A 17,955-nucleotide genomic window follows, 5' to 3' on the forward strand; every position below is an offset into this window, starting at 1 on the left:
TATACAATTTTATTTATTTTAGTCCCTCTATTTTATATGAATTTTAATGTAAATATGTCGTGTATCTTTGTCTAATGTTGAGGCTAAAATGAACTTGTATACGGTCAGAGCCAATATATATATATATATATATGTATATATAAGTATAGAAAGAACCAATCCAGGAATATTTTGTAGATAACAAATCTAGAGACGGTTCGTAAATAATAATTCTATAGACATCCCTCTATTTATATAAACAGTGTTTACAATAGCAATAGTTTCACAACTATAATACAATGAATCAAGAGTGTTCAACTTTGATTTGTACTCGGTGCTTTTGTCCACTCTCTCCTCATCTTTTCTGAGTATTTTTTTTTCGTCTTACTTACAGACCCTAGGAAAAATATCCAAAAAAAATTATATTATTATTATACATATATATATATAGTAACGGAAAATTTATAAATTACAAATAAATTTAATTTTAATTTCACTTCACCAATCATCCACACTACTTATCATCAATTAATAATAATTAGAAATAAATATATTATCTTTTATATAATTTGTATGTATATTATTTGATATTTTACAAATAACTATATTGATTATATATTTATTTTCATAATTTTTATTTATAAAAATAAAGTATTCATCAAGTTATTATAATTATACATCTAACAGTGACAGTTGTGACATAAAATTTTGAGGTTTTTAAGTGAATGTAAAAGGTATTTTCCTCATTAAAAATAATTTTAGGAAGTTTTTAAATGAATAAATACAAGAATTCGTAAACAATAATCACCAATGGACCCAATATCCAGATAAAAGCTAAGGAATTGAACGGCTATGATGCTTCCACGTGGATTTCTTTATCTCCAATTATGAACCGTCAGATCATGAATCCAACGGCCGTCATTTGGGATCGCACACCACGCAAACACTCGAAGGCCTTAAAACCCTAGTCCCCGCACGAGCCCATCTTCTTCTCATCTCACCGCAGCGCTCTCAACACCCAATTGAGGTATCTTCTTCGAACCCTAATTCCTTGTTCTTGAGATTATCTGTGTTTGTTATAGGTTTTATTTCTCAAATTTGTCTTTTTTTTTTTTTTAAATTTTTTTTTATGTTTGTTTGGTGTGGTTTTGTGAAGGAGAGATGGCCGTGCCACTTCTCACCAAGAAGATTGTGAAGAAGAGGGTGAAGAAGTTCAAAAGGCCGCAGAGCGATCGCAAGATCTGCGTCAAGGTTTGTTCTTACTTCAAGTTGTGATTTTTATGTGTTGTGTTTCATGATTAGATTTATGTGTATATTCTTGATTAATGTTGCATGAGATGTATGATTTCACTGTTTTATATTTACATTTTTTTTTCAATTGTAGTTGATTGTTTTCAAATTCTCAAATTTGTGCCCTTCATTGAGGTTCTATTAGGAACATCAGATGAAGAAAGTGCTGCATTCATTTTAGTATTTTATTGATTGTTCTTTTGGTTTTGCTCAATCCAATCTATAGCAGTATGATTTTGTCTCTTTAGGGTAATGCATGCTAATTGTTTGATGGTGGAATGTGAATTTGCATATGAAGTTATGATTTGTGAAAGTTAGAGAAAAAAGTGGCATCCTTCAAATGCAAACTTCTTGAGTAGAATCATTTGTTTCATTGAGAAATTTATTTCTTATTGTTGTGGAAAGAATCATATTCTTAGGATTTAAGTTGCTATGCCAGATGATGTACTGTTATATTGAAGCTCAGTGAAAAGATTAAAATAGAAGAGTGAATTGTTGGTAGTTGAGGAGAAGAATCAATTGTTTCAGAATGAGTAGTCTCATATAGTATGGCAGGTATTAGTTATGAAAATTATTCATGTCCTTCGCTTCTTTCTGAGCTGTGACTGTGAGAAGTCGAGTCATTCATCTGAGCATCAGTGGTTTGGAATACTTAGATTTAGTTTATCTCCTCTGTACCATGATATTAGGAATCCCCGGTTTTTGCCCATCATTTTAGGCTCAGCCGAAAATAATCAGATATTGGATGAAGATCTTATTTCTGGTCATCATCATTGATCAAAAGAGAAGAACGGACATAATTGATGGTGGTACGAGAGTTCCATTATTGACCAACTAAATTGTGTTAGATGTGGGTAATAATCCCAATGTTCAGTTTTTTTTATTTAGTGAAATGTCAGCTTGGGTATGGCTTATTAAGACATTGTTTTCCAAATTTTTAGTTGATTCATTTTGAGTAATGCTATCTGTTTCAAACTGGACTTCCCAACTTACTAAGTTGGGAAGTCCATTTGGAAAAGCTAGTTTGTACAAATAGCATTATTCTTTCATTATATCACATTTTATCATGTAAAATTTTATCACTCATTTGCTTTGTGGAAGCATTCACACAGTGTATAATAAACCTCTTCTTTAACTCTCTTGTTGTAGCCAAGCTGGCGCCGACCAAAGGGTATTGATTCACGAGTTAGGCGGAAGTTTAAGGGGTGCACTTTGATGCCCAATATTGGTTATGGTTCTGACAAGAAAACCCGTCACTATCTGCCAAACCGTTTCAAGAAGTTTCGTCGTCCACAACGTGTCTGAGTTGGAATTACTCATGATGCATAACAGGTTTATCATCTCTTACCCAATCACAACGCAGTTGGTTTTTACATCATACTCTTCTAATTAAGAACAAAATCCAGGACTTACTGTGCTGAAATTGCGCACAATGTCTCCACAAAGAAACGTAAGGAGATCGTAGAGCGAGCTGCTCAACTTGACATAGTCGTCACCAACAAGCTTGCCAGGCTGCGCAGCCAGGAGGATGAGTGAACTGCTCTTTAATGGCTTCTGTTGTTTCTTGCCTTTTATTTTCTTTTTCAGAAGCTATTCTTTTCATAGTTTTGAGCCATTGTCTAAGTTTTCAAGGGTACTGTATTAAGCTGGCATTTTATAGTTGGACTGATGTTCTTAGCACCTGAAATATTGAGATGTGATGTTTATTTTAATGTTAAGCTGAAACCGGATTTTGGAACCTTCTTTGTTTGTTTAACTAGCACATGAAACTAGTTATTATCTTCACCAATGTGTTCAGGCATTCACTGAGAATTTTATGATAAATAAAAGTATAGCTAGTTTTGTTTGTGAAATTTCTGATTATTAGATCAATGCAGACTAGGCTTTCTGTCATGATCAAACATTTTCCAATTATGGTCCATGCCAAATTATAATCATATAACCAAGGCTGTATTGAGTATTTTAAAAATACAGGAAACAAAATGAACATTACAATCAAATATAAAGCCACATTACATATGAAAGTGATCAGGACATTTAAACCAATAACAAATTTAGTTTGGAATAATGTACATACTTACTGTTAGATATTTAATGTAATGAAGGGTTGAATAATCTACATCAACTAAGAAAAATGCTTGGTAGAGAAAGAGAAGCCTGATTAGAAATCCCGGAAGCTCATTTTCGGGTCAGAGTTTCTAGGTCCGCCTCGGCCCCTTGCCCTGCCACCCCTTCCCCGACCTCTGCCACGTCCTCTACCTCGACCACGGTAAAAAGACTTCCCGTGCTTCATCTCTATCAGAGAATGCAGTAATTCATCACACAAAATGCAACCAGCATGCAGCGTAGAACCGTCGGGAAGTGGTGTTGTCTTCTTGTTGAAGTCCACTTCGATGATTGCTGAATCACATTCCGGGCACCTCTTATTAGTGGTTGAGATCCGATGAGCGCCTTGAGGAAGCAGGACTACACAGTTGCACATGTTGCAATAGATTCTCCATTTCGGGGCACTGACCGGGTCGAGTACGAGTGTGCCGCTGCACTCGGGACATGCGCAGACCCCTTGCGTTATCAGAGAATGTCGGCATGTTGGATGAGGGCAAAGAAAGCAGGGCATGCCTGCTCCCTTACCTAACTTAACAGAATTTCCGCCCTTGAAAGCGCCGAATAGAGTGTCAATCCCTTCGAATGGAGGGCTGTTGTAGCAGTAAGGGCAAAGCGGGAATGACTTTGCGTCGGAGCCGGACATGGAGAAGAGTAGAAGCTCAAAGCCATCTAGAGGGCATGTGAGTTCCTTGTAAAGCTGCAGGACAAAAAATAGAAAAAAGAACAGCATTATAAGATCTTTGCCCTGCATGCCCTTCATTTCCATATTTTAATTTGAGACAAAAGTTAGAAATTATTCCAACATTTGTTAAAAATGACATCCTATGCTCATGAGAGCTTTAGGGCTGCAAAATGATAATATCTCACAATAAATAAAAAAACGTTAAGAGAAAAATACTCAAATTACTGCATGAAAAAAGCTTGGCTGATAAGTAAAATTTCAACATTATTTATGAGGTGATAAGTATACCCACACACAAAACAAGAAATGATATCATTTACTATCTTAATAAAATTGTATAATTTGAGAGATAAAAGAAAAATTAGATGACTAAATTTGCAGACGAAAGATACCCAGAATCAATGGCAGCACATTCAAAAAAGCACAACAACATATATAGATATATATATAGATTATGCACATCTATTGGTAACAGATAATGCATATTGATGCATCTGAACAAATGGGAAAGACATGGAAGCAGAAAAATACGAATTGCTATTAAAAGTTAATTAATTACCTTGATGGTGCCATTTTGGGGAAGGCAATAAACCTCCTCACAGGTGACACAATATAATCGTGTTGGTTGAGTGGAAATGTATTTCATGTACCGACTGCATTTTCCGCATTTGCTTAGGAGACGGCCTGAGTCCGCTAAAGGTGAGAATTGTGCTTCAAACAACGCATCCATGTTCTCAATCTGCAACATAAATTTTTGTATTAATAATAAAAATAATAGGTATAATCTTTGGTTGGTAAGATAGATGAAAATAAAGGACTAAAAGTGAAATAAATAGTATTAGTGTCAAGAAAGAGAATGAAATTGGAGATTAAAACCTGCCCACTAATAATGAACTACAACTAAAATCCAAACTGACCAAATGGTTTAAGTCTTCCATTATCTGATGGCTATAAATTACTTTTCTTTTTAAGTTAAACAAATAAAAATGACTAAGGGGTAATAAGAGCTTTGCTCTCTGGTCACATGGAATGAACCAACCATAGACATTCACTTCAAATTCAAGAGAGCTGCTATGAGCTATCAATGCAAGGAGAATATAGGATAAAAGAAGATATTTTCTTGAACTTACAAGGGACTTGCATACCATGCATCACATTTGTAGCGAATAATATTGCACATGCATACTAGGACGTCTGCACTCTATAAAAGCAACTTCCATGTAGTTATGCTCTTTTGTTTATACACATTCCTAAGCCTTGAAACTTAGACTGAGTAATCAAAGCTTGCTCAGTTACCAATATCTACTCACTAAAATCTTCTCAGTGGGTATGAAAGTTTTTAAATCATAGCTTGAGAAGCATAGAGTTAATAATATAGATACTACACGCACAAATTAAAGGCAATTACCTGTTTGACAAAATAAGAGTATTTTTCAGTAAACTGCCGAAGAACATGTTGCACAACCCGAGTATTATCTGCCTGACCTTTAGCTATTAGGGTGATTTGCTGTTCAATAAAGCCACGTATGTCCGGCAAACAAAGGTCAGGATCAATGCACTGATACCCACGAATCAGTGTGGTTCCAAGGGCAGTTGGAACCAGTCTCCGCCCAGAATTGACCTTCAAGAGCAAATGAAAGATAAAAAGGTTACGTTAAACCAACAAAATGAATGCACATTTAAATGGTTATAGCCAAGTTTCATAAATCATCTTTATTTAACATATGAACTCCCAGTAGCACATATTTTACAACCTGAACATAGTTCCGTTCACAGATATTATTGATGTGTACAGGAATGGATGCATCTGTGCCAATACCATTCTTTTCCATAAGAGAGATTAGCTCACTCTCGCTAAGGTAATCTGGGGGGCTCGTCATTCCCTGGAAGAGACAGTCATGATAATTAGAAATATTAATGCTCAAGCTGAAGGAGAAGGCCATGCATAAACAGAAAGTTGGAAGATCTACCTCATATATTTCAACTTTTATGATACCAATTTTCTCACCCACCGTGAATCGAGGTATAAGTTTCTCACTAACTGCCATCCAAGGCATGATTGATGTGAATCCTTTAGATGTAACATGCTGCCCAATGCAATGGAACAGCTCTCCACCGGCTGAAAACTCTACTTTTGTCCTAAAATAATCATAAAAGATGTAATCTCATGTGAAACAGAAGATGTTAATGAATAGTTTCCAGGACAAAAAATTCGAACCATGACAATGAACAATTAAAAGGCTACTCTTGGAACAACACAGATGCAAGTTGCACTACCATATTACATTGATAGAGAGATATTCCCTTTATATTAAACTAACAACAAGATGTTATCGGGGTGGTGTTAAATTTATCCATCAGAAAACCTACTAAAGGGTAACAGCATAAAGTTGTCTAGAGCCTGCCATTCTCAAACCAATGGTTTATTAATCAATGTTTAAGCAATTTTTTTGACAATATGAGGAAAAGAAAGGTGCTAACATGGAATGTGATTTTGTTTGCAGTGAAATTTGCTGTTAGTTCTTAATGTTAACACACCATAATTCAATTACCTTTGATGTTGTCACAAATCCAAAGCTACAGTAACCTGTATTGGCCTAGCAGTTTGCCATGTTCATACTAGATTTGGACAATAAACAAACAATTTTCAAGACATACTCATAATATTCATGGAGTTTAAATGAAAACTATCTTGAATAATGACCAATATAAACTTAGCATCATCCCTAAAACTAACATAAGGATATTAGTTCTCACAATGCATGCAGATTAGAGGTGATTATGGACGAGGCTACCACCAACTATCAGAAGTGCCAAAAGAAGGTGTATGACATCAACAACATGATGAACATTTTCTTGCTACAAGGAATTAGACTTGTAAAATATCAGAGGAAAAACCTCAAAAATATAAGAAAGAATTGGATACAGGTATACAAATAATCTAATTTCAGATTTTCATCACTTCAATCCAACAACTTATGATACATACTGATCTTTCATCTTGTTAGCAAAGTTTTCTTGGTCTGGGGAAGAGGATTGGAATATGTCCAGTAGTAAATATTTGAAAAAAAGATAATTCTTTAAAGGTTTGGATTGTTCCTGATATGTCAATCAATTGGTTAATGAGATTTTTAACAAATAAGTCAATTTAGTCTTCATTAGTCGAAATAAACTCCCAATTTAACATTCCTTGTCTAGAAAGGTATGGGTCTGCAAAATAAGTCTTGAAAACTGTTAAAATGAGAATGATAATTTATTTTTATGTTCAGATGTACCCAGCTAGAAATCTCTTTTTTTGTTTTTAGATTCTGTTGGTCATCGTTTTTCTATTGGAATATGCCAGATTTCCTAGATTATAGTTGTGGTTTAAAGCATCCAACTATTGCATTTAAGTTCTTCTTGCTGAATATGAAGATCCCTAAATCCTACTCATATTCACTTGAATGGGATCCAATTCTCTTTTTAGGTGCAAAGATTTCGCAATCGTGCAAATAGGTACGAGAAGTCAAGAAAGGGCAAAGGAAAAATAAAGAAACAAGCTTGGGAGATTGAACGGGCAACTACATTTTGAGGTTCGTTAAAAGTGTTTTCCTCATACAGAAAAATCAGAAAGATACCAAAATATTTGGTAGACCAATAGCATGCATGATGTGATTTTACTGTATTCAATCCCTCACATGCCTCAAACACTGATAATTATGATTTTTTTATTGCTTTCTTAATAACAGGTTCTGTTGGATATGAGCCTTCAACAATCAATCTACATAAAAGAAGTTATTGATAATCATGGTCAGTTATGAGCACGACAGTACCCTACTCAACTTAATTCACATGTCATGCTACGAATTTAGATTTGACTAATTTGTGTGGATGGTACAGGCAACTAAATAGAAAAATAACAACAATGGACAGAGAATAACCCAAAAGAATCAGAGTAGTTGTGACAATTAAGAAACATTGCAGATATTTGTAAAGTAATCTAATATTGTGCAGGTGAAGAAACAGAAATAACCTTGTGTACTTGCAATCAGGACTTAAGCTACCAATGAAATGCTGACAAATATACTGGTAAAGCCTCCAAGAGTCACCTCCAAGCATATCTTCAGTTGCTGACCTCATTGGAGTAATGGGAGGATGGTCACCTGCATCAGAACCTGATCGTGGCTTATGGAAACCATCAGCTAGTAGTGCACGCACATCACTGCCCCATAAAAGATTGTTTTGTAGCGCTCCAAGAGTGGCTCTATAGTCAAATGAAGCAGGATATGCTGTGCTCTCTGTACGTGGATAACTAAAGATGTCATCCCAGAAGAGAAAGTGTAAGTTTAAGACCAAGATCACTTCAAACCAAGACACAAAACAGTCAAGAATTTAGACAATTCACAACTTACTATGAGCCAAACAATAGTGGGGAACTCAAAAAAATGGTATTATATGAAGATTAGACATTCAAATTAAAGGTATCCTGCTCACACAAATTCGGCAGATAGTTACATAAAAAAGTTGTACAAATTAGAAATTTGCTGCTTTGATTCTTGTGAAAAGAAAGAAAACTTTAAACATAGAAGCAACACAAAAAAATTCACATATTTTATGTGTTTTTTGATATCCAACAGGACCTTCATGTGGGCAAAATTCTGAAAAAAAAGAGCTGAAAGGAAGATTTTTGTGCCTATGTATGCAACTCCTAGGCCATATCTTAAAATGTGAATTTTTTCAATATTGATACTTGAAAACTGAAAAAGCATTTAAATCAGACAGGCAGCTGAAGCGATAGTATACTAGTTACTGAGTGAGATGAAGACCTGACAAAACCTTGAGTGTACAACCGCTCAGCTAGTTGCATTGCTGTGTGAGGTCCCAAACCCAATGCACTTGATGCAACCTGAAGACAATGAAATAATAATAACACTAGAGACCAATTTCATTTCAAACAGCAATTGAAGGATTCACAGTTCACCAAGCATTCCCAAGTTATCAGACATGAATGACTTCACTGGATGCTACAATCATCTTGTGGTTAATTGATAATAATTTTTTGAAACAATTCTTAATTAGCATCCACGTATAGCTTGCTGACATACAATCAGCCATCTGAGTCAAACCAGGTCATGCAAGTGTTACTGTATTATGAACTAGTATCATTCCCCCAAAATTCTTTAATGTAGAATGTAGCACAAACCTTCTAAAGAAACAACACATTTTAGCCACAGACTAATTTCAAAAATACACTTTCATTTTTCACTTGAGAATGCTTACTGTAAGGTAAAGGTATGACTAAATGATAAATGAGGGTTCAAGCCAGACTAAGTTCATTTAACAAAAAAAAAGTAATTCATCAATCTTCCAACACTGGTAGAAAATGTAAACCTCTGAGATCATAAGGAGCTCATGCAACATATATGCCACAGGAAGACTGAAACAGCAAGCTAAGTATAGTTCAGTATCATCAAAAGATATCCTTAACTTTTTGCATTTTTCATTTGTGGTTTGCTCAAATGAAAAGTCTATAATTCAGCACTATGAGGTTGAAAATGGCTTTCTATTATCACATGCGGTCATGCCATTGCCATTCACGGCGTCACTCACCATCACCAATCCCCCCCTTCCCTTCCTCCTCATGTTAGGTAAACCTATAACAACACTCTCCATATGCTCATACACGATGTTGTTAGTCCTGTAATATCTCGCAAATGTACACAGAAGTGAACTGTGAAGAAAATGGTTCTTTTAAAAGGATGTTTTCCTTCTCATTCTTAAAATTAACCCAGAAACAACATAATAAGTCTGGTTATTTGAAAAACTCAGACTTATTTTCTACAGGTCTTCTGTTAGAACTCGAAGTTACTTTCTGCAGGATGTTTTGAAAGAGAGTGCACCAGGCACAACATTGATATTTGCAGACACACACTGCATAAAACTGTGATTTGCAGACAAACCCTTTCAAAAACTTTGCTATTTGCAGACATAGTCATTCATATAAATTTCCTATTTGCAGACAATTCATTCATAGCTTAGATCCCTCTACACACAGCGCACACAAACAAACTAGTGAATGGACAAACATTTTCATGGCTAAAATCCTCATCAGACATGTTTGATTCATCAAAATCTAAAAATCCAAGCATTTATGATTCAAAATTAAGAAAAAGCAAGAAAGTAAAGTAGTTCTTTCATACATGATAATTAATGTCATACTTCAATTAGAGCCAGTAACTAACCTTCAACAAGTTCACTGTGTTAAGGCCACAGGGGCGACTTTTCAATTCGTCTTTTGTAGATACATCTATTACTTTTAGATTGCCGTCATCAGAAACTAGTTTTTGGAACAACATAGCAACCTGAAATTTAGAAAAATAAATTATTCATATCAAGAAGATCCCAAAAGGAGGTAGAAGAGATGAAAGAGGCAGGAGAAAATAGAACCTCACTTCATGATCAAATACTTTGTTCCGATCCCATTCTAAAAGAAGTTCATAACCATCTTTTATTACATGCAAGTTCAAAGACCAGAACTTTTCAGGTTTAAATGTAGTAATTTGCAGATACCGCTGCACACAAAACCCAAGAGTTGGGGTTTGGCATGGTCCATAGCTGTATTAGAAAATAAGAACAGTAGATTCAAGAAATCTGAATAGGTCAACAGACATTTAAAAAGGATGCAAAATAATAAATAAGTAAGGTGACTATAATGAGTTCGGGAAAATAAACCAAAGCAAGATCAACCAAAAGATATAGTAGAGATATTGATCCTAAAAATTCTGATATACAGTTCCTCATAAAAGAAGCAAAATGGACTCCAAGTATTGCTTGACACGACAGAATATGAAGCTTAAATTAAATTCGAGACACTGTTGTTAGAAAACCAAGCTGGCATTATGTAACATCTTTATTTAAATGAATGTGTGAGAGGGAGAGAAAAATAATTGAGGATGATAAAGGAAAAAAAATCATCTATTCAAGAAAAAGAAAACTAGAATTACTCATGGTACTAAAGGCAAGGTCAACCACAGACTTATGAAATCAATAAACACTTACATCCATTAGAACAAATTTGAGCATATCCACCATGTTGCAGTGCATAATAAGGAAAGTACAAATGTTGAAGATGTAGCTCCACTAAGCGGCACGATCATCCTAAATTTGACAAGACTTATTTAACGAGGAAAATCTTAAATACGATAAAGGAACTTTCTTAATCACCAATAATGACATTGCTAACTTAGGATACTCTTATTTAGCAGTACAGTAAGGTGACAGGTATATTAGGATATTTATAGTTACGCTGATAGTTCATTATGATTATCTTAACATATTTTTATTTATGTTAACAGATTCAATTTATAGATCTTACTTGTTTGTAGTTTTATAATTAGTGTTTTTACTAATTTTAGGACATCTCTTAGGCTTATAAATAAAGCAAGTATCACTGCAAGAACCCGTATAATTCATAAATAAAGTTATTTTTCCCCAATATCTTCTTTAGTTATTGTCACTATTTTCTGACGTACTTTCTATTATATTTTATCATTATTCTTCTAGCTCTATAGAAGGATTTTCATGCAAGAGCTGCTAAAAATTGGTTGAAAGGTGAAAAATCTCACTTCTCTTTTAATTGTTAGTTTTGAAATTTGTTCTACATCAGATACTTTGTCAAGTTACAAAATTTATTCCCCAAAATCCTACTCTCACTTTATCCAAAGATAAAAGTTCACATCTTTAACATCCATCCCATGCCACAGCAGCTCCTTAACAGGTCCAATCAGTCCATTTCACACAAACTCTTTAAGAGTGAAAAGTTGGAACCACTTGACCCCAGCCATTTTATGAATTATATAACTTGAGACGTATTGCATGTTTGAACAAGTTATGGAGCTGTTACATCAATTTCAGAAAATTAGCGTAAGTTCATGCATCAATCTATCCATCCAAGTTCATACTGATGTTGTGGTCGTACAACATACATGTTTGCTCTGCTACTAATTGTTGCAACACTTGATCTTCATACACTTTAAACCAGAATGTGCATAAAAAACGCAGATTAAAAAAAATGAAATATTTTTGAAATTTGAAACCAAATGCATCAGGAAAATGAGGAATTCGAAATTATGTGTAATTTGTCGCTGAAAACCCGCATCCATTTCTATGCATGTAAAGTAAGCAAAATTCAATAAACAGGGAATGAAATTATTGAGAACAATGCCGATGGCCTGCACCACCCAAATATATATATATATATTGAACAAGATAACTTGCAACAAAGGCAACCCTTCCTGATCCTTCTTAATGCAAAGGTAAATTGAAATTATTAAAAATAATAATAATAGAAAGGAGAATGTGTAACAGGAAGAGAAAAGTTATCTTACGAAATGACTCTTGAATCAAGATTTCCATATTTCCCTTGGAAATAACGCGTCTGAAATCGTGTGAAGGCCACTCCAACCTTTAAATCAATCTCCTGTCGTGCATCTACAGCTAGAGCTTCATCTTTGTTTGGTTTAACAAGAGTGTTCATGGCATTTAAAATATCCTTTTCAGTTACAGATGAAAATCGAGCACGCAAAATCCTCTTTCCACACTCGGTTTCAGGGATTCCAGTGCATTCAATAACTGTAATTATCATGAAAATCATTCATATTAAACAATAAGGTTCAGTCAGAAATTCAGTCGTAAACTACACAGAGAGAACAAAATAGCATCCCTTGCCCCTAAATGATACTGGGAATAAATCAAGGAGACCACTTACGCTTAATCAAAGTATTTCCCTCCAACCATACATGTCTGGTATTGTTGAATAAGATCTTTTCTTAATTGTCTCAACTGTCCCTCTTTTGGCATGGACATTTTTTCATTAGGAAGTTTTCTTTTGCCCACAACTATGAAATCAACTCAAAACAACCAAACATCTATATATATATATATATATATATATGTTGTTTACATAAATACCCTTTGTAAATCAGAAATTCAACTTAGGTTCATAAATTTGATGATTCTGGTAAAAAGATATGCAGCTTTGAAGGCATATGTTACACTTAAAATTGTTTATAATTAATGCCCCCTCACATATATGGTCAACATACATTAAAACAAAGCCATTGACTATTACTAGGTTGTTTTTTGTTACAAACAAAAAAGCCATATATAATACCTTCAAAGCAGATATTTTCACCTTCACGATCACAATCCAACCATAATACCAAGTAACCACAACCTCTAGCCTCTTGAGACAAATGCCGACGTATGTGTGCCTTCAAATGATTTTACAAGAATGGATTAAGTAGAAGTATCAAAGAAAAAAAAACTGAAACAACAAAAATAATTTAAAGTAAAAAATCATACCCAAAAAAAAAAAAGAATTCTTTTCTAAAAGACATACAACACCCATCAAAGAACTAGGATAAATATGAAACTTCAATGTTCATAGCAGGTTACAAACAAAATAAAGGCATGACAAGTTTCTTAAGTACCCAGGATATCCAAAAACTTAAATACAACTCATTAATCTCATATCATCAGCAATATCAAGAAATAGTTAAAAAAAAAAATGTATTTTAAAACTTCTTAATTATTAACCAAAATGTCAAAAATGTGGATGCGAAATAAAAATTAAAACTAGAATATAATCCCTCATTAAAATAAAATTTGAGATATCTGATATGAACCTCAACTATAAAAATTAAAATATGTATATGTGTGTGTGTGTGTGTGTAATCAAGTCTTATTAAAAGAGCCAACGTATGTTTGAGCTCCCCGCGTTTATAATTGAACAAGATTGAGCTAACCAAAACTTGGGCTAAACACAAACAGCTTGGCTCATTTGAGAGCCCTTACTCTCAGTGCTTCCTTTGCAAAGGCTCGATCAAATAACAGATATAATAATTGACAGTAGAAATCTTTTCCATTTGGTCAAAATTGTCATAAATCTAAAGGGTACAGTTTCTAATTGGAGTAACAAATACAGATGGCTTCTATGTTGTTCTCATTAGAAATTAGAAGTCCCAAAAATGACAAGGATAGAAGAATACCTTTGGGTTTGATTCAGACTTTAACACTGGTGCCTGGAAAAGATCCATAGGATCAGTTACTTCCCAATTTTGATATGTTGGTGGAAAATCCAAACTGTCGACATTTCAGAATAAACAACTTAAGAAATGCATTGTCTAATCCACTAAATATTACACAAAAATTTCCTTGTATGTAGATTAGGCAATAAACAGAAGATCTCAAAAATAAACGCTGAATCTTTTTAAGTTTGTATAAATATCCAAGTGTCATCTAGTTCACATAAGAAACACATCGGCTTTTTTTTTTTTCACTTAAGTAAGCACTATATTATGATACATATACCAATATTACATAAAAAAAAATAAGTTATTAACCATAGTGACCAGAATATGCCATAGTGACATTTAAAAAATCTTGCAAGATTAATTATTTAGGCTCGATATTTGCAGAAGGGTTAAGTCCTGAAATTAAGGCTTAAATTATATTTGCACCAAGCTCATGCTAAAATAGGATACAATATAATAGCTACAAAATACCACAGAAGTTTTAGGGAAGGAAAAAAAAAGTAAACACTCGCTTTTTATTACATTATATGCTCCAATATAAGTAACTCAAGCCAAATTCAGTTTGCTAACCCCAGTTAGAGACATGGAGATGGTGCATAAGAAAGAGCGATCTTGTGGAATATCTACCTTTTCACTTTGGATAACTATACAAACATTAAGGTGTATAAACAACAATAATCAGTTCATTTGAAAAAGAAAAAACAAAAATCAGGCAACCTGAAAACATGGCCAATCACAGATGTCACTTTGTAATGTACATCAAATCCCCTAAATGTCCCATCAAACTCATGAACATCGGTACTGCTTTTGCGTGTGGACATCTAGATGAAAATCAAGTAGAAAAGTGATGAGCATTAAAATCCAAGAAAGATATATGTATATATAGATAAATACAGACAAACATGTATATACATGCACACTATCAAGAATCACTCATTTGCCCACGGCATCATAGGTGAGGTTCAAAATTGTGATTGTTCATGGAATTAGAACTATAGAAGTACAAAGGAAAACATTAAAAAAAAATGATAATGAGATTTATGTATATTTTACAAACAATGCTAAATGTCATAAATTCCTCTGAAAAATTTCATCAACAAATGCTGGAATGAGATTAAATACTTACTAAAAAGAAATGCGGAATTATAAATGCAACATAATCACAAGTTTCACAGTCATCAATTACATAGAAGTGAAAATCTTGACTACTGAAATTGGAGGAGAAAAATAAGAAAAAACAAAAAGACTTAGAAAGGATCATTTGATTGTTTCTTAGATTTTAGCAAACCAGTTATTCCTGAAATAAATTCTTATTCCTAAATCTATATATAATTTGCAAATAATGTGTTGATTTGTACCAATCTGCATAGAATGACGCCTGAATATAGAATCTCAATGCAGTGGTGGAAAATGCTGAATAGACGAGATATTTCAGCTGCAACTGTTGTATCAAAAGAGAAACATATGCTGCTTAATCATGCAAACCACAACTAATTAACAATAGTTCTCACTCATCGTATATAAATAAACCATTGAAAACCACTCTTATGTGGTTAACCACTTGCCTTTCACTTCTAAATTATTCAAAAAGCACAAATACGTTGAAATAGATGTGAGCAAATACTCTATAGCACGGTAATTATTGAAAGGAAACAGAAGAGTGAAATTACTTTTTTATCTCTCCAATCTTTAATATTAACACTAATAAATTCAACCTAATTCGAGTTAGAAGATTAATGTCATTCTACACCGTCTTACTAAACTGAACTTTTGTACTTTATTAGCCAACAAAACCACATGCAGGTGTTTTTGAATCCAGGCCATGGACGAAAGATAAGAATAAGAATAGAAAATAAGCAAAAAGTAATTTCATAGACTTGCTAAGCTATATCATTTCCTCCATTCAACAAAACACGGAAGAAAAAAAAATTATTTCCAGATCTGTCTCCTTCATTTGATCCTTTCCTCTAATTTTCCTCAACCTTTGCATACCCAATTAATGCACCTTCAAGCAGCATAATGTAAGAAATCCCCAAAACACACACAGTTGCCAAGTAGATTACGAACAAAATCCCATTTTTACAAAAAACAACGTACCCTAAAGAACATATCATGCCTCGATCATCGTCTTTCAATCCAATAACCATACAAGAATTCCAAAAACCTTGCCAAAAGGGTATTCTTCTAGCGCATTCAAACAATGAAACCCGTAACAAAGACAACCAAGAATCTAACACAAAGAAACACATGGAGATTGATAAAGAGAAACTCCACTTCCATAACACTCACCCGCCCGCCTGACAGTGCCGACGCTATAGACAGCGCGATACTAGGCTTCTCCGCCACCTACCAAAGCAATATTCACACGAGAACAAGAGTGAGATAGAGGGAGAGGAATGGAAAAAGGCAGTGATGATACTCACCATCAAGACCTTGGGAGCCATTGAAGCGCAGCAACGAGCAGTTGGAAGTCGAGACTCGAGAGTGGAGGAGAGCAAGGGCGAAGGAGAAGTGCTATAAGCGGATCCCTTCTTATCGGATCCAAACCCGGCCCGATAATTATCGGGTTCGGATCTTAATTCTCAAACTGTTACAATTTACACAGTTTTCTTGCTTTGTTTTTTTTTATTGAGAAGAGAAATTTAAAAATGAATTTTTTTATTAAAACTATATATTATAAATTCCACTATACCAGGTCCGTTAAACCACCATATAAATTATTATAAATTCATAATTGAAAATTATAAATAATTAAATTAATAATTAAATTTTAGTTGTTAAATAGGTTTTTCAAATAACCGGAAACCCCTATTTAATAGCCCAATTTTTGAAAAACAGTGTCTTTTCATCTCGCGCCTTCTCGAATTTTGTCTGTCTGTTTGCCGCTCTCTCTGATTTCCTCTCTATTTGATTTTCTTTCCTTTGTGATTCGGAAATATAAGAAGCTACCTCGCAGATTGATGCACTACTGTATATGTCTGTTTTTTTAAATCACTGTTAAATCAGTTTAGAAAGTCTCACAATCAATTTGTTTTTATGAACAAATTTATATATAATTTTAATTTGTTTGATTAATGAATAAATATTACCTGTGAATTGAATACCTCCAAGCAATCCCATCAGCTATTTTAAATAAAATGTAATTATTTTTATAAATATTATTATAGTTAAACATCTATTTTTAACATGAAAGGTGAGTTTTAAATTTTATAATATTTAATTATCACAATATTATTAGTGTTAATTAAATGAATTAAAAATTGGCTTAATAAACTTTTTCCCTCAGCACACAAGTTTAAAATTCCAACTAAAAGCTTATATAAACCCAATTTCAAAATCAACCATCCAAGAGTTATCAGAGTAACATTTTTCACAAAAAATAATTAATTACAAAATAAAAATAAATAACCAATTGGTGAAAATGATTAAAAAAATTTTGATTGCTTAAACAAATAGTTTTATGTACTCAAATCTTCATATTTATTTTAAAAAAATACAAAGTAAAAGAAATATACCTCATTAAAGAGATTTTAATACCTGACTTGATCTTGTTTACACTGCATAGTTTCTAAGTAACTCCTAAATGTTTGAGTTACTTAAATAATTAATTTTAAATTTAATTTTTTTATACAGATAAAACATTTTTTTTGGACAAACACCATACAGAGATGTTTTTTTATAAAGTTCATGATGCTTTGTTTGAACTAATGCAAAGACTTTTAAATAAAATAATTGGTAGAAAGGTCCAAAATTAAATTTGATTTAAGAACTACTACCAGTACTAATTGATGGGACTTGGGAAGAGAACAAAACAAAGGATGATTA

At 33.4% G+C, this 17,955-nt stretch overlaps 1 protein-coding gene and 1 pseudogene across 1 annotated transcript; one reads left to right on the forward strand and one right to left on the reverse strand.

The window, feature by feature from the left end:
• Positions 1-938: 938 nt before the first annotated feature.
• Positions 939-3,012, forward strand: LOC120258428 (annotated as a pseudogene).
• LOC120258424 (DNA topoisomerase 3-beta) lies at positions 2,844-16,617 on the reverse strand. Its single transcript, XM_039265834.1, has 15 exons — positions 16,554-16,617; positions 16,420-16,476; positions 14,848-14,951; positions 14,086-14,179; positions 13,209-13,308; positions 12,424-12,667; positions 10,489-10,651; positions 10,279-10,398; positions 8,863-8,942; positions 8,070-8,348; positions 6,028-6,196; positions 5,812-5,940; positions 5,466-5,678; positions 4,617-4,796; positions 2,844-4,072 (listed from the first exon to the last, which is right to left on the reverse strand). Exons 1-15 carry the CDS (start codon positions 16,572-16,574, stop codon positions 3,431-3,433), a joined length of 2,595 nt encoding a protein of 864 aa, XP_039121768.1. The 5' UTR covers positions 16,575-16,617; the 3' UTR covers positions 2,844-3,430.
• Positions 16,618-17,955: the final 1,338 nt, after the last annotated feature.

Source organism: Dioscorea cayenensis, chromosome 4 (assembly GCF_009730915.1).
Source record: "Dioscorea cayenensis subsp. rotundata cultivar TDr96_F1 chromosome 4, TDr96_F1_v2_PseudoChromosome.rev07_lg8_w22 25.fasta, whole genome shotgun sequence".
Classification (NCBI taxonomy): domain Eukaryota; kingdom Viridiplantae; phylum Streptophyta; class Magnoliopsida; order Dioscoreales; family Dioscoreaceae; genus Dioscorea; species Dioscorea cayenensis.

What these genes read in the sequence shown, in the direction of transcription:
- LOC120258424 (XM_039265834.1), bottom strand. Translation starts at nt 16,574, where the DNA reads ATGGCTCCCAAGGTCTTGATG. An exon ending in GTGATTGGCCATGTTTTCAG is followed by an intron (nt 14,180 to 14,847) that starts GTTGCCTGATTT and finishes AAATGTCGACAG; the next exon opens with TTTGGATTTTCCACCAACAT. An exon ending in GTGAACGGAACTATGTTCAG is followed by an intron (nt 5,679 to 5,811) that starts GTTGTAAAATAT and finishes TTGCTCTTGAAG; the next exon opens with GTCAATTCTGGGCGGAGACT.